The following is an 18,015-nucleotide window of genomic DNA, read 5'->3' on the forward strand; positions in this document are numbered from 1 at the left end:
GAAATAGTCCTTGCAAATGTTCATTCTCAAAAGAGCGTCTTGTAAGGCACCTAGACTCAGAGATTGTTGCTACGTCCTGTAAATGTAACCCTCAATCTCTGAAGCCTGCTAATTTGATTGGTCTTTATAATCTGTTTCTCTGGTAATAATATTTTAGTTGACACCCGTTTTCTACAAGGCAGAAATACTTGTGACTTTGGTATGTCCCAGTTTTCCCACACACATGGACGTAAAGATGGACAAACCTGTGCCTCAGCTGCAATATTTTTCATTTTGACATAAAAGTTTTATGTCTCTCTTAAATTGACAAGTTATTCACGCCAGGCACAAAAATACATTAAACAGCTCCATGAATTCAGCCTTTTCCCTGATTTCAACTGGCTCACTCTCCTCAAATGAGTGTGGTTTTGCTAAAGGTTAGAATCTCAGGTGTTCCCATTTCTCAAATCCTGAAGTCAGTTTCCCAACTCTTATAGGAAAAGGGACTCTTGATCCTTAATATTTTATAACTCCCCAGGCAGCAAGAAGACAGGCCCTGGCATGAGAAGGCTCATGCTTCAGGCTTTGAGGCAGGCGAGTATTTCTTTGCCTTTCTTCCAGGCTGATCAAGCAGGCTGCAGCAGCCCCAGGACACCCTGAATGGAATCAGTGCCGGGTGGAATGATTTCTTCGGGAAAATCTCAGAAGCTGGGACTGCAGAGTGACAGAATTGTGGCTCTGGGCCCATCTGGGTTCAAGTTCCAGCTCCTCTCCTTACTGACATTGCAGGTTATACAAAACCTCTCTTCACCGGCTGTACCACGGGATTAGTCACTGTGCCTGCCTTCTGGGGTGGCGTGAGGGGTACTTGAGATAGGTCGGTCAAGTGCTTGCAGGTCACCAAGAAGAAGAAAAAGTGAGGACTGCTACTCTCAGGGGATTCTGGAGTGGTGGTTTCCTTGGCTCAGGTATGGTCCCCTCATGTTGGGTTGTGCGTGTGTGGTGGGGGTATGTGTTTCCTTCTCCTCCTAATTCCCTGTAGAAAGGCATCCCCTGGAGGAACACTGTGGCCTGTCACTGTCCCTTGCCCATTTCTCCCCGGGCAGGAGGAATGGCTTCTCAGAGGAGTGACTCCTGGAAGGAGCTGACAGGTACAGCTCCGCCCCCTCCTCTTTGGGAATCTTCCTGCTTGCAGGAGGTACCTGGGCTCAAGGAGGCCTTGGTTATCTACCACTGTCTGCGAGGAGGAGACAGTGCTTAATTTAGGAGTCTTAATTAAGTGTACTTAATAAGGGTGCTTGGGGGCAGCGGTGGCTCAGAGGTAGAATTCTTGCCTTCCATGCTGGACACTTGGGTTTGACTCCTGACCAGTGCATCTCCTGCTCGGCCACCTCTTGTCTGTCCGAGGAGCCTTGTGTGTTGCTATGATGCCGAACAGGTTTCAGTGGAGTTTCCAGACTAAGATGGACTAGGAAGAAAGGTCTGGAGATCTACTTCCAAAAGTCAGCCAGTGAAAACCATGTGGATCACAACAGTCCAATCCACAACCGACCATGGGAATGGTGCAGGGCCAGGCAGTGTTTCCTTCTGTTGTGCATAGAGTCGCCATGAGTCGAGGGCTGACTCAATAAGGGTTTAAGGTAGTTAACAACAATAAGGGTGCTTAATACCGGCAAGTCTCCTTGTTCACATTCCCGAGATATGTTCTCTAGTCAGTTCTATGATATAATGAAAGTCATATTCTGACCTCCACTTGCCTGACTCATATCCACCTCTCCTTTGCCCTCAAACCCCCCTGCCTTTCTTTTGTGGCATCTGCTTTCTGTCTGTCCTCAAAGCACAAGGCGCCAGGCCCAAGCAGGCCTAGCACACCACTCACCCAGGCGTGAAGTCTGTTTCCGCTTGATCTCCGTGAGCTTGGGGATGGGGTAGGGTCCGTAGCAGTGGGTGAAGATGACACAGAGCTGCTGGCTGATCACTTCATTCTGTGGAAAAGAAAGAGCGGCTCACGTTGCTGGGGGCTATGTTGGCTTTATCAAAGCTGTCCCCACAGGAACGTAGCCCTCCCGGGGAGGGGGGTGGGGAGGGAAAAGGAAGGGCAAGAGGAGTCCACAAACGTTATTGCAGATTTCAAGAAAAATTCCCCTGGATATGGCACATTTGGTTTGTTCTGGCAGGCCCTGGATTTCCTTGCTCTGACCGTCCACTCTCTTATTTCTAGCAGTTGCACTCGTGAATGTTTCAGAAATGGGTAATGCCTCCTCTCTCTCCCTGGAGTCCCTGGGTGGTGCAAATGAGTCTACCCAGAGGCACCTTAGAAGAAAGGCCTGGCAAGCTACTTCTGGGAAATCAGCCATTGAAAACCTGTGGAGCACAGTTCTACCCTGACTGACACACATGGGGTCTGAATGAGTCCGAGTTGACAGCAAAGCTGCTGTTGCTCTTGCCCTAATCATGTCATATCCACTTGAAAGCAGATTTCTGTGACTCCCAGATGGGAAATCAGTTTTTTCCCCAAATACACCTTTTTCTATACTCCAAAATTCTGGAAGCAGCTAATTATCCTGAAAATAACAGCAGGAAGCTCTTTTTGATGCAGAGTCCGTGATCTCTATTAATACGACACAAATGCTCCCAGATTCCGCTTTCTTAGGAATTTGACTCGTGTGCTGAGGCATTTTTGGATCTAGGAATGCTCAGCTGAATCAGTTTCTCCAAGAAGGGGGGAAATAGTCTGTAATCAAAACTCTGGCTGCCTATTCACTGGTCAAGGACGCAGGAGCCCGTTTCTGATTGACTCAGTCTTTTCCGTCTGTCTCGTTCCCCTTCGGACCCATTTCTGTTCATTAATCTCCCTCCAACTGGAGGTATGTAGGAGGAAAGAAGTGAACCATAGCATTTTGTTGCTTTTTATTGGGTAAAGGGATTGAAACTAGAGTCTCAAAAGGCGGTTAAGTGGTTAAGTGCTACGGCCGCTAACCAAAGGGTCGGCAGTTCGAATCCACCAGGCGCTCCTTGGAAACTCTATGGGGCAGTTCTACTCTGTCCTGTAGGGTCGCTATGAGTCAGAATCAACTTGATGGCACTGGGTTTGTTTTTTTTTTTTTTTTTTGGTTTAGGTTACAACACAAGTTTCTGCCATGTCCCATTTTTGGAAGTAAAACCCTACATATATATTTGAATTAATGGATAAATATAGCAAAAGGTCTGGAAAAACAGAGTGGCTATCTTTGGGTGTGTGTAGGTGGGGGCAGGGGTGGTTCAGTGGTAGAATTCTCACTTTCCATGCAGGAGACCTGGGTTTGATTCCTGGCCAATACACCTCATGCACAGCTACACCCGTGTGTCAGTGGAGGCTTACACGTTGCTATGATGCTGGACAGGTTTCAGTGGAGCTTCTAGACTAAGATGGATTAGGAAGAAAGGCCTGCTGATCTACTTCTGAAAATCAGCCAGTGAAAACCCTGTGATCACAATGGTTTCCTCCACAAACAATCATGGGGATGGTGCAGGATCAAACGGTGTTTTCCATCGTACGTGGGGTCACCATGAGTCGGGGCCAACTCAGTGGCAGCTAACAACAACATCATCTTTGGATGGGATGCTGATGTTTTCTATTTTATTTTAATCTCTATTTTGTATAAGTATTACTTTTTCAATAAAAATGATGAACATTATTTTTAATTTTAAGAGATGGATGTGGGACCACTGGTAATGTCAGGGGTTCAAGCTATTCTTGAACTTACTTAATTGTGCTCTCAAAGCAAAAGGACACAGCTCAGCATAGGAAAAGAAAACACAGTCCTTTGAAGACAGTAGATAGATGACAGAGGCAAGAGGGAGCGTTAGACCACCAGAGGGCAAAATGTCACCTGAGATGTGTCACAGAGATGCCCAAGGAGACACAATCATTTTGGAAGGAAAAAGACAATGCCTGATAACCAAAGGATGTAAGTGCTCCTCCCACTTAACACAAACTGATTGCCCATTTCATGGCTTAATGCCAGGGTTGTCAAAAGTGTGGTCCCCAGAAGAACTAGATGGTGCCCGGCCACAACTGATGACTGCCCTGACAGGGAACACAACAGAGAACCCCTGAGGGAGCAGGAGAGCAGTGGGATGCAGACCCCAAATTCTCATAAAAAGACCAGACTTAATGGTCTGACTGAGACTAGAAGGACGCCAGTGGTCATGGTCCCCAAACCTTCTGTTAGCCCAGGACAGGAACCATTCCTGAAGCCAACTCGTCAGACATGGATTGGACTGGACAGTGGGTTGGAGAGAGATGCCGATGAGGAGTGAGCTACTTGCATCAGGTGGACACTTGAGACGATTTTGGCATCTCCTCTCCGGAGGGGAGATGGGAGGGTAGAGGGGGTTAGAAATTGGCAAAACGGTCACGAAAGGAAAGACTGGAAGGAGGGAGCGGGCTGACTCATTAAAAAAAAAAAAAAAAAATTTTTTTTTTTTTTTAGGAGAGCAAATGGGAGTATGTAGTAAGGTGTATATAAGTTTATATGTGAGAGACTGACTTGATTTGTAAACTTTCACTTAAAGCACAATAAAAATTATTAAAAAAAAAAAAAAAGTGTGGTCCCTGGACCAGCAGCATCAGCATCACCTGGGAGCTTGTTAGAGATGCAAATACTCGGGTCTCAATTCAGATGTTCTGAATCAGAAACTCTGGGGAAGAGAAGGCTGGGGAATCTCTATTTTAACAAGTTTTCCAGTGATTCTGATGCTCTCTAATATTTGAGGACCACAGGTTTCATGTACTAAAATTAGGTCTTGGGCTTGACCTGGGCTGTGGGCTGTCAATTTGCTTTCTCTGGTCGAGAGCTGTGCCATTCAAAATGTGCTCCACAGACCAACAGCATCAGCATTGCCTGCGAGCTAATGCAAAATGCAGACTCTCAGCCCAGACCCGCTGAATCAGAATCTGCATTTTAACATGCTCCACAGGTGTCTCATTAATATTTGAGAAGCATTGTGTGGTAGGCGGAATTAAGGCCCCCAAGAAGATCCCACGCCCTAATCCCTGGGACTGTGAATATGATGAGATACCACATTTGTGAGTATATTACCTTACATGGCAGAAGATACTTTGCATGTGTAATTAAGGTTGCTAATCAGTTGACTTTATAATAAAGAGATTGTCCTGGATAATCTGGTGTACCATTGTAATCATGAGTCCTTAAAAGCAGAGGCAGAATAGGAAGTCAGGGGCAATGTGGGAGAAGAGGAAGTCAGGGAGATTCCAAGCATGAGAAGACTTGATGTGCCATTGATGGCTTGAAGGTGGAAGACGCAACATGGAAACATGAGAAGGATTGCAGGTGACTTGTAGGACAGAGTGTGATCCCAGTCACTAGCTAGTGAGGAAGCAGGACCTCAGTTCTACAGCCACAAAGAACTGAATTCTACCCAAAACCTGAATGAACTCAGAAGCAGACTCATCCCCAGGGGCTTCAGAAAGGAACACAACTCCACTGACACCTTGATTTTGGCCTTCTGAAACTCTAAGCAGAGAGCCCAGTTGAGCCATGATGTGCTTGGACTTCTGACCCAGTGAAACTGAGATAATAAACGGGTGTGTGTTAAGGCTCTAAGTTGTGGTAATTAGTTATGGCAATAATAGAAGACTAATACAACTGGCCTAGAGTTTCTCTTAGAGTCCCTGGGTGGTGCAGTTAATACATTTGGCTGCTAACCAAAAGGATGGAGGTTTGAGTCCACCCAGAGGTGCCTCGGAAGAAAGAGCTGGTGATCTAATTCTGAAAAATTAGCCATTGAAAACCCTATGGAGCACAGTTCTATTCTAACACACATGGGGTTGCTATCAGTTGAAACTAACTCGATGGCAACTGGTTTAACTGGTGAGAGTTTGCCTCAGTTGGACGATATTTCATCATCCCTGTGTCTGCAGAGTGCCAGACACATTGTGGACATTCGCTAACCACTTGCTTATAAAAAAAGACGAGGCCTGTTATCTGCAAAAATGGTTTGAAAACTGTATTATGAATGTTACTGGTTTCAATCATCAGCACCTGGGTTTATCTTGAGAGTGTGCTGGTGAGTCGGCCCCCATTTAATCACTTCTAGGTAAATTGATGAACACCCATTTCCTGGACTCTGCTGGCCCTTAGGAGAGGTCTGAACAGCCCGCAGAACCTTCTGTAGGGCTTTTTTTTTTTTTTTTTTTGGTGGTGGCGGTTGCTGTTTTTTGTTCAGTTCAACAAGTGTTTACTGAGCATCCAAGAGGTGTCTTGCACTGTGGAAGGAACTGCAGTAGGGACAACAGAGGTGTGCAAGGCAAGGCCCTCCTCTACCGGAACTCATAGCCTGATGTCCCTTTCTAACTCCATATGATCATATCACTTGAGAAAGTAAATAGAAGGGCCGGCCATGTCTGTTGTGAATGGGTACCTCTCAAATACTTAAAAAACATCTGTGGAAACATAACTCCCCACAGTGACTTCTTTTCAAAGAGTATAGTATGGAAAAGGGGGAAAAAAAACACAACCTCAGCCAGGTGATCAAGGTCAACATCAGCATGTATCCTTGATATGTGATGAGAACGGCACTTTACCTCTGTGGTCTTCCTCCCCAAACCACATAAGCTAAGTCTAATCATGAGAAAAACATCAAATTCCACTAGAGGGGCATCCTACAAAATACCTGACCTAGTAATTCTCAAAACTGTCAAGGTCATCGAAAATGAGGAAAGCCTGAGAAACTGTCTCAGCCAAGAGGGGTGTAAAGAGACATGACCACTAATGTGATGTGGCATGCTGGGTGGGATTCTGGAACAGAAGGACATGAGGGAAAGACTGTGGAAACATGAATAAAGTATGGATTTTAATAATAGAGGATCAGTGAAAACAAGGGAAACCCTCAATGAGATGCAGTGACACAACAGCCACAGCAATGGGCTCAAACACATCAAAAACCATGAATATGGTGCAGGACCCGGCAACGTTTTGTTCTGTTACTCGTGGGGTTGCCATGAGTTGGCGCCGACTTGACAGCAACTGACAATAACAGCAACAATTGTAAGAAACGCATCTACTCATGTAAGATGTTAATAGTAGCAGAAACTGGCTGAGGGATTATATGGAAACTTTCTGTACTATCTTCTCAATTTTTCTATAAACCTAAAACTGTTTTAAAACATAAGTCTATTATAAAAAAAAAATTTAAATGACTGAAATCATTCAGAGTGTGTTCTCCAGTTACAAGGGAATCAAACTAGAAATCAATAACAGAAAAGATAAAAGCAAAATCCCCAAACATTTGGAAACTAAACAACATACTTCTAAGTAATCCATGGGATATTTCTCAAGGGAAATAAAAAAAATACATTGAAGTGGATGAAAATGAAAATATAATGTATCAAAATTTGTGGGAAACAGCTAAGCAGTGGTGAGAGGGAAATGTAGTACCAAACTGCATATATATAGGAAAAGAAGTCTCAAACCGATAATCTAAGCTCCCACCTTAAGAACCTAGAAGAAATGCAAAATAAACCCAAAGGAAGTAGAAGGAAGGAAATAATAAAGATAAGAGCTGAAGGCAATGAAATAGAAAACAGAAAAATAGAGAAAATTTATGAAACAGAGAGCTGGTTCTTTGAAAAGATCAGTAAAATTGACAAACCTCTAGCAAGATCGATGAAGGAAAAAAAAAAGAGGAAGACATAAATGACCAATATCAGGAATTAAGCAGGGAATATCACTATAGACCCTGCAGACATAAAAAGGATAGTTAGTGGACACTACAAACAATTCTATACACATATATTTAACAACTCTGGACCAATTTCTCAAAAAAACAGAAGCTACCCCAGCAAACCCAATAGGAAAGAGATAATTTGAAGAGCTCTGTAACTATTAAGGAAATTGAATTCATAATTTGAAAACTCTCCCAAAAGAAATCTCCAGGCCTAGATGGTTTCACTGGAGAATTCTACCACATATTTAAATAAGAATTAATATCAATTCTATAAATCTCTTCCAGAAAACAGAAGATTCTCAAGAGAACACTTCCCAAGTCATTTTATGAAGCTAGTATTACTTTGACACCAAAAGCAGACAAAGACAGTATGAAAAAAAGAAAACCAAACCACAGATAAACAGCCCTCATGAATATAGACATGCAAATCCTTACCAAAATATGAACTAATAGAATTCAGCAATATGTAAAAAGAATTATACATCATGACTAAGTGGGGTTTATCCCAGGGATGCGAGGCTAGCTTGATATTTGAAAAGCAATCCATGTAGTCCACTACATTAACAGGCTAAAAAGAAAAATCATCTACTCATACCAATTGATGCAGAAAAGCATTTAACAGAATTCAACATTCATTCATGATAAAAACTGCCAGAAAAATAGGAATAGAAAGGAACTCCCCCAACTTGTGATGAGGCATGTACAAAAAATCTACACTAACATTATTCTTAATGGTGAAAGACTGAATGCTTTCCCCCTGTAACTTGGAACAAGGCAGGGATGTCCACTCTCACTAGTCTTACTCAACATAGCGCTGGCAGTTGTAGCCAATGCAATAAGGCAAGAAAAGGAAATAAAATGCGTCTGGGTAGGAAAGGAAGAAATAAAACTATATTTGCAATGACAAGATTGTCTAGGTAGAAAGTCCCAAGAAATCTACAAGACACTCCTAGAACTAATAAGTGAGTTCAGCAAGGTCACAGGACACAAGATAAACATACAAAAATCAGTTATATTTTCACATGCTTGCAATGAACACATGGACACAGAAATTAACTATACAATATCACTCACAATTGCTCCCCCCACCAAAAAAAAAAAAGATAAAGGTGTGTATATAACAAACCATGTACGGGACTAAAAACTCCATGACACTGATTAACGGAAAAAAAAAAGATATAAATACATGAAGGGATATATGCTGTGTTCATGGACTGGAAAACTTAGTATGGTAAATTGTCAGATCTCCTCAAACTGATATATAGAGTCAAGACAATTACTATCAAAATCCCAGCAGTTTTTTTTTTTTTTTTTATATAGACAAGATTATTCCAAAATTTATATGAAAAGGCAAAGGAACTAGAATAACTAAAACAACCTTGAAAAAGAAGAATGAATGAGAAGGATCAGCCTATTCTAACCTGTTGCCATGTGTCAATTCCGACTCATAGCAACCCTATAGGACAGAGGAGGGCTGCCCCATAGGGCTTCCGAGGAGTGGCTGGTGGATTGGAACTGCCGACCTTTTGGTGAGCAGCTGTAGCTCTTAACCAGTGTGCCACTAGGGCTCTGTCTACCCTATTCTAAGACTCATTATATATAGCTAAAGTAATCAAGGCTGTGTGCTACTGGCAGAAGTGTGACACACAGATCAATGGGACAGAATAAAAAACCCCAAAATAGGCCCACAACTGATTTTTGAGGAAGGTGCAAAAGAAATTCAACGAAGGAAAGATAGCCTTTTCAGCAAATGAGGCTGGAGTGATTTGCTCTCTGTGCAAAAAATCTCACACCTTATACAAAAATTAGCTCAAAATTAATCACAGACTTAAATGTAAAATGTAAAACTGTAAGTTTTAGGAAAAAATTGGAGAAAATCTTTGGGATTTAGTTCTTACAGTCAACACCGAAAGCATGAATAGTGAAAGGAAAATTGATAAATTGGATTTCATCAAAATTAAAAGCTTTTGCTCTGTGAAAGACCCTGTTAGAAGATAAAAAGACAAACCACTGAGTGGGAGAAAATATTTTCAAACCACATATCTGACAGAGGACTATGTAAGATATATGTTAAAAAAAAAAAAGAAAAGAAACAACAGTAAAAAAGCAAAGAATCCATATAGAACACAAGCAAAAGATATGAAGAGATACTTCACTGAAGAGGACATACGGGAGGGGAAGAAGCCTGTCGAAATATGCTCAACGCATTTTTTTTTTTTTTTAGCCACGATGCAAATTAAAGCCATGTGCATGAGAATGGCTGACGTAAACAACCATGACAACAGCAAACGGTGAAAATGTGGAGAAGCTGGATCACTGTTGCTGAGTCAATAATACGGAACAGTCACCCCCCAAAAACAGTTCGGCAGGTTCTTAAACTAGACGTGCAACTGGCATACAATCCAGCAAGTGCACTCTTGGTGTTTATCCCAGAGGAACAAAGACACACAAACCTGTATGTGAATGTCGATAGCAGCTTTATTTGCAGTAGCCCCAAACTGAAAACAACTCAGATATCTTTCAGTGGGTGAATGGTTTGACAAACTTAGACATCCATACCATGGAATACTACTCAGCAATGAAAAGGAAGAAACTCGATACATGCAGCAAGTAGGGTGACTCTTCAGTGAATTATGCTGAGTGAAAAAAGCCAATCCCCAAAGCTTACATACTGTATGATTCTATGTACATTCTTGGGATGGCAAAAGTATAGAAATGGAGAACAGACTGATTGCCCGTTGCTTAAGGAGGGAGCTGGAGCAGGAGGGAAGGAGGCGTGACTATAAAAGGGCAACCTGAGGGATCCCTGTGCTGATGGAAGTGTCCTGCATCTTGACTGTATCACTGTCAACATCTCGGTTGTGAAATTTCTATAGTTTTGCAAGATGTTACCGCTGGGGACCAGTCCCTGGAGAAAGACATCATGCTTGGTAAAGTAGAGGGTCAGTAAAAAAGAGGAAGACCCTCAACGTGATGGATTGACACAGTGGCTGCAACCATGGGCTCAAGCATAACAACAATTGTGAGGATGGCACAGGACTGGGCAGTGTTTCGTTCTGTTATAGGTGGGGTCGCTAGAGTCAGAACCGACTCAATGGCACCTAAAACCACCACCACTGGGGGATACTGGGTTAAGGGTACACAAGATCTCTCTTTTATTTCTTACAACTGCATGTGAATCTACAATTATCTCAAAATATAAAGTCTAACAAAAAACTCAAGCAAAAAAAGTACAAGTCACAAAACACAAAAAACCTGTATCACAACCCTGTTGAAAACCTCCGGTAGCACATGGAAGAAAATCCAAACTCTTCACCATGGAGAAAGGCCACCTCTCCTACACTTTTTCCTTTGCGCACTCTGCTCACATTGCCCTTCCTCCTGTTGCCCAACAGACCAAGCACATTCCCACACAGAGCCTTAGTGCCTGCAGTTCCCTCACTTGGAGTGCTTTTATGCTAGATCTCCGCATGGCTGGAAGTTTTCTTCGCTTAGATGGTCATTCAAACACCACCTTCTCAGGGAGGACTTCCCAACCACCACTGTATCATTGCCCACTTTAATTTTTTTTATAGCACCATGCTCTAAAGGAGCCCTGGTGGCACAGTGATTAAGCACTTGGCTGCTAACTGAAAGGTCTGTGGTTCAAACCCACCCTCTGCAGAAGAAAAGACCTAGCTATCTGCTCCCCTAAAGATTACAGCCTAGGGAACCCTCTGGGAGAGTTCTACTCTGTCACATAGGGTTGCTATGAGTCGGAATCGACTCGATGATACACAACAACAGCCATGCTCTGACTCTTGTTGGTTGGTTTTCTTGCTTACTCTCTGTCCCTCCCTGGAACACAAGTTCCATGAGGATAAAGAATGTGCCTGTCCCACCACCACTGCAGTTGCTGCAACATGGTGGGTGCTCATGATTATTTATTGAGTGAATAAATGCCCAGAGGAATGTGTGGGGGAAAATGAGCCAGGAGCTCTCTCTATACAGACATATTTAAAAAAATGACTGCATCATTCTTCCTTTTGTTGTTCAGTGCCATTAAGTCAATTTTCGACTCAGTGACTCGGAATCCACTCAATGGCACACAATAACAATCTCTTTGGAAGCAGGTTGCCAGGTCTTTCTCCTGTGAAGTTGCTGAGTGAGTTCGAACTGCCAGTCTTTCAGTTAGCAGCCATGCACTTAACCGTTGCGACACCAGGGCTCCTAAAACCAAAAAAACCAAACCCATGCCATTGAGTCGATTTTGACTCACAATGACCCTGCAGGACAGAGTGGAACTACCTCCATAGGGTTTCCAAGGCATGGCTGGTGGCCTCGAACTGCAGACCTTTTGGTTAGTAACCGAGCTCTTAACCACTGTGTCACCAGGGCTCCTGGAGACACTGAATTCCTTGTGAAGTTAAAATTTAAAAGTGGGAGAAGAAAGCACTTTGGCAACCAGATTTGAAGTAAGGTAGGACAGACACCACAATCAAGGATGGGAGGGTGTGTGCGCCTCACTTTACAGGATAGCTGTGTGGCTGTGAGCTGACTGTAAAGTGATTTTACTTATGTGAACTCTGTATTCTCATTCACTAGTCTTATAAAACCAGAGATATGTTCACATGAAGTAGCAGGCACGATTTGAACAGGATTCTTTAGTGGAGGGAGAAGAAACAACGCTGGCCACTATTGGCTACTACTATCCCCCAGCATGGGGCCCTAGTGGCACAGTGGTTATAGAGCTCGGCTTCTAACCAAAGCATTGGCAGTTTGATCCACCAGCCACTCCTTGGAAACCTTATGGGGCAGTTCTACTCTGTTCTATAGGGTTGCTATGGATCGGAATCGACTCCACAGCAAAGGGTTGGGTTTGGGTTTATTTATTTATTTATTTTATCTCCAACATGGCAGTGAGTATCCCAGCCTGTTAGACAGGAGACTGGGGTTCGATTCCCCAAGAGGAAGCAGACACCCTTTTGGAGCCCTAGTGGTACGGTGGTTAAGAGCTTGGCTGCTAACCAAAAAGATTGGCAGTTCAAATCCACCAGCTTCTCATTGGAAACCCTATGGGGCAGCTCTACTCTGTCCGGTTTCTATGAGTTGGAATCAACTCGACGGCAACGGGTCTGGTAAACATGGATTGACACAGTGGCTGTACCAATGGGCTCAAACACAGCAACCATTGTGAGGATTGTGAGGATGGCGCAGGACCAGGCAGCATTTCGTTCTGTTGTACACAGGGGTCGCTATGAGTCTGAACCAACTCTATGGCACCTAAAAATTATATTCCCCAGCAGGACAGTTTCTGAGGACAGAGCTTTGCAGCACTTTGTCGACATTCTGAATTTCCCTGCCATTATTTTTCCAGTCTTCTTTTTACCTCAGGAATATCACCCATGCTTGGGGAAGGCTTGACTTTACGCTGTGCTTATTGTTTAGTTGCCATCCAGTCAAATCCAATTCAGCCACAGGCAGTTTTTGGCCTTTCTTCTAGCCTGTGTACTTGGTGTGTAATACCACATTTCACCAGTAGGGGTCACTACCAAACCCTCTGAAAGCACAAACACCCCACTCTTGAACAGCCATCCTTCCCACACTGCACCTTCCAGACAAGGAGCTGTCCTCACCCCATCTCTGGCTCCCCTCCCTAGCCTCTGCCCTCCATGACCAGTACTGCTGCCAGGGGGCTGGCTCTAGTCCACATCTCCTTCCCCGGCTCCCAGCTGCTGCTGTCAGAGCTGCTGGTGACCCCGTCATCCACCTATCCTGCTTTCTTGCCGTCAGACACTCTGCAGTACTGGCCAAAAGGTTTTGCAACTCCTGCTGGCCCACCAAACACCTGTCTGCCTGGGGCTCCAAGGCTCTGGGGACCAGGAGAGGCTCAGGTAGCCTTGGCTCCCATTAGGACAATTCCATTTAGGCAATAAGTGAAGCAGTGGGCCAGCCTAGTAATCTAGCGTTGTTGTAAATTTTTTTCTAGTTGCTGTCAAGTCGATTCCCACTCATGGCAACCCCATGTATGTTAGAACTGTGCTCCACACGGTTTTCGATGGCTGATTTTTTTGGAAGTAGATCAACAGTCCTTTCTTCTGAGGCACCTCTGGGTGGACTCAAACCTCTGACCTTTCTGTTAGCAGCCATGCGCATTAACTGCACCACCCAGGCATGTTGTAGAATTACCTCCTTGGGAAAAAAGAAATCCATCCTAATTTTCAAACAAGTGGCTATAAATGATTGGCACATGACCCATTCATAAGTTGAGGGTGGCTTGCATGCTCCAGCCTGTAGATTCATAAATGTTCAGGCTTAAACAATGTTTACGGCTCAAGGCAAAATGAAGTACAGTGTTAGAAGCCGGGAGAGTGGCACCCCTTTGAGGGGTAGTGGTGAGTGAGGCATAGCGGAATTCCGGGTGCTAGTCATGTTCTGTTTCTTGGTCTGGGTCCTGGGTAACCAAGTATGTTTACTTTGTGAAAATTTGTTAGGCTCTATGTTATGACCTGGTCACTTTTATGCGTGTATATTATACTTCACAATAAAGTTTACTTAAAAAAATTTGTAGATGAGCTTTATACATAGGACGTCTCAGTCATTTCTGGGATTTCTACTGTAGCCCGGAAAAGATTAAAAAAAAAAAAAATGAGAACACCAGACCCTAGGAATAGACCTAGAAATGTTTTTCACTAAGATGGATGCTTAAGTAATTTCAGGTGAATGTCTTTTTTATTTTTATAAAATAAAAATAAAGGGGCAGAGAAGAGTTGGTTTTGAAATGCTTCCAGCTGGTTTTGCTCTTCACAGAATCACTGAGGCTTATTACCCGAGGGTCAGTCAGCACACCTGCTCCCATTTTGGGTCTTTGTGGGGCTTGACGTCAGGCACGGATCCAGCCCACAGGGGGTTGAAGGCTCTGGGCCAAGGACGGGGTGATAATGAGAACACCTAATAGGACTCCCTTTGGACGGAGGTCTGGTACTCTGAGGCTCAGAACCCAGCACAGCTGCACTGCTGCTTCCTTGCTGTGGGGCCAGCTCCTCTGTCTGGAGAAGGTGGCTCTGTGTTCTTTCTTTACTCTCAGAAGGCAGCCCCCCGGCAGGGCCTGGCAGTAGAACCTGCTCTGCCCTTTTGGCTCAGAGGCCAAATTCCCCTGAGATTTCACAGGCTCCATTGTCTTAGAAGGAGCCCTGGTGGTACAACGGTTAAGTGCTCAACTGCTAGCCAAAAGGTTGGCGGTTCTAACCCATCCAGCAGTTCTATAAGAGAAAGTCCTGGCTATCTGCTCCCCTAAAGGTTATAGCAAAGAAAATATTATGGGCAGTTCTACTCTGTCACACAGGGTCACTATGAGTCAGAACCGACCGGACAGCACCCAACAACACAACAACATCGTCTTAGAGGACCCCAGAGTTCCACAAACCCTGTTCTGTGGCAAAGGTGTAAGAAGGCTGACATGGGGCCAGACTGCCTGCATTCTGTCTCAGCTCTCCGACTTACCAGGTGTGTGACCTTTGGCAAGTTATTTAACCTGTGCCTCAGTTTCCCCTTCTGTTAAATGGGGATAAGAATAGTATCTACTGTAAAGGCTGCCTAGGAGGATTAAATGAGTTAATACTTATAACATGCTTAGAATGGTGCCTGGCACGTAATTGTTGCTGTTGAGTCGGCTCTGACTCACGGCATGGCCCAGTCCTGTGCCATCTTTACGATCGTTGGTATGTTCGAGTCCACTGTTGTGGCTATTGTGTTAATCTATTTCACAGGGTTTTCCTCATTTTCACTGACCCTCTACTTTACCAAACACGATGTCCCTTTATACCCATTGATCTTTCTGTAAAATTTATATTTCTCCTTAAAAGAATTTCAATCCCTTCTGTCTTCAGGCAGTTCATTAGAAGAGGATTCCAAAGTCAAATGAGCTCAGGACACACTCAACTCCCTTTGTGAACTAGGGTATTCAAGGCTTAGCAGTAGAGAAATCTGTGTAACCCAATGGTATCCCAAGGAGTGGAGCTGCCATTCAGCTTGTCCATTCTCGCACAGCTGTGCTAGGTGTTCACGCTGCTACCTGGGCTGGTAACTATTTTGAATAATATCCCTGATGGGGGGTGGTTTTCTACAGAAGACCCTTTGGGAAATACTGGAGTTGCCACATTCCCTGGGGAGGCCATCATTATGACATAAAGCACTTACATTAGGGAATTGACTCATTTTATCCTCACAACCACCCTAAGAGGTTAGTACAATTATTGACCCATTTTCAGATGGGGGAACTGAGGCAGAGGGAAGTTAAGTAACTAGACTAAGGTCGTACAGCTAATAAGTGGCAGAGCTAGGATTTGAACCCCTGAAGTTTGGTTCCAGAGTCCATGCTGTCAACCACTGAGCTATACCGTCCCTAGAAGCCCTTGGGGTATGTGATGGTTGGTGATGCAAATTCCTCAGAGCCTCTCAGGCAGATTGGTCCTCCTTGGTGCTTCTCATGGTCACAAGGTTGGGGCACTTGCCACAGACTCTCCCTGCCCTTGGCCATCTGCCCCAATGGTTGGCGGGGGGAGTGGGCATGCCAAGGCCATTTACTCTTTAAGTTCTTCACTGATAACATACAACAATTCCACGTGGCCCACCAGCAGGAGTAGAGTGTCTACATCCTATCGCCAAATGAATGACCCCAAAGAGATATTTAAGAATTCATTTGCTAAGAGCCCCAGGGCTGGTAGGTGCCAGCAGGAATGACAAGGAGGCCTGTGAAGAAGTGTGAATCTCAAGGGATCAGAGCTGGAATCATCCACTCTTCCCTACCTGAAAAGCCTTCTCCCAGAGCCTGGCTTTCCAGCTACGTTGGCAGGACCTGTATTCTGTTTATCCAGGGAGCTTCTCCCATTTTCTTCTCCCTGGCTGATTCCTATCTGTGCACCCAGGTCCACTCAAGTCTCAGCACCTCAGTGAAGCTTCCCTGTTGTAGCCCACCCTCCTCTTCCTCCTCCGGAGCTCTCATGCCTGTCATAGCCTGTACCACCCAATTTAACACCGTTTTATAAACCACCTTATAGGCTATTAAGGCACATGCATTAAATCTTCCCAGTTTTAATGCAACTTCCTTGGGTTAAAAATAACTTCCTATTTTGTCACATGGGCTAAAGGGCCTCGGGGCATAATTACCAGTTTACCAGCTGCTGTGGCGTCAACTCCAACTCATAGCGACCCCATGTGTGTCAAAGTGGAACTGTCCTCCACAGGGTTTTCAGTGGCTGATTTTTCAGAAGTAGAGCACCAGGCCTTTCTTCCAAGATGCCTCTGGGTGGTTTTGAACCTCTAACCTTTTTGCTTAGCAGCTGAGCACCTTAACTGTTTGCACCATCCAGGGACTCCGGGGACATATAGATGCTCAGTACAACAGCTGCCCCACGATGACGGCATGAGCAGCTTTAGCTAGCAGAGTGCGTTCTCACCAGTGCGTAACCAGGCTAAGGGACCATTCAGACCTGTGTCCCTCCAGCCTTGTTCCTGGCCCACAACCACAATGGTGCCAAACCCCTCCTACCTTGCTGGCTTTCAAGATCTCAAACATCAGGGGCAGGCCTTGGGTAATGAGCTCCTCGGTGTATTCTTCCTCCTGGATGGTCTTAAACTCCTTCAGCAAGCACTGGATGAGAGGCCGGCGGTGCTGCTGGAAGGCAACCCGCAAAGACTCCAGCCACGTGTGCAGAGTCCATGGGACACCTGGAAGGGGAGCAGGAGTGGAAATGGGAGGGGGAGGGAAGAGGAAGGCAGAAAACAACCAAAGGGGGAGGCATGTTTTTATCCGAAAGCTGGCCCTTCTCCAGGACATTACCAAATTATGAGACCAAGGGACCGATTTTCCACGAATAAAGCTAGTGTTGGTTTTTTCCCCCAAAGACTTGCACCAGTTAAAGTGAAAGGTTGTAATTCAATGACGTTAACTATGAGTGTCCATTTCTACATGCGATTCACGTTAACAGGGACTACCTTTTACCACGTATAGTCATTGGGTGGAAACCCTGGTGGCGTAGCGGTTAAGTGCTATGGCTGCTAACCAAGAGGTTGGCAGTTTGAATCCGCCAGGCACTCCTTGGAAACTCTATCGGGCAGTGCTACTCTGTCCCATAGGGTTGCTATGAGTTGGAATCGACTCGACAGGAGTCGGTTTGGTTTTGGGTTTTTTTTTTGTCATTGGGTGGAATATTGGGATTACAACGCATCCTATATGCACATTACATCCTTCGGAGCTCGTTTGTCTCTGTCCCCTTTACTTTCAGGGGAGACAGAAGCTCAGGGAGGGGAAGAGTCCTGCCCAGG

General features: G+C 44.6%; 1 protein-coding gene across 1 annotated transcript in view; it reads right to left on the bottom strand.

Moving 5' to 3' along the window:
- The window catches only part of ABTB3 (ankyrin repeat and BTB domain containing 3), a 369,910-nt gene that overhangs the window by 28,270 nt on the left and 323,625 nt on the right, over positions 1-18,015 (bottom strand). The window contains exons 11-12 of the mRNA XM_064283651.1: positions 17,240-17,418; positions 1,859-1,964 (exon numbers count right to left, since the gene is read on the bottom strand). Coding sequence (XP_064139721.1) covers positions 1,859-1,964; positions 17,240-17,418 — 285 coding nt within the window. The remainder of the gene's footprint in view (positions 1-1,858; positions 1,965-17,239; positions 17,419-18,015) is intronic.

Source organism: Loxodonta africana, chromosome 4, assembly GCF_030014295.1.
Source record: "Loxodonta africana isolate mLoxAfr1 chromosome 4, mLoxAfr1.hap2, whole genome shotgun sequence".
Lineage (NCBI taxonomy): Eukaryota > Metazoa > Chordata > Mammalia > Proboscidea > Elephantidae > Loxodonta > Loxodonta africana.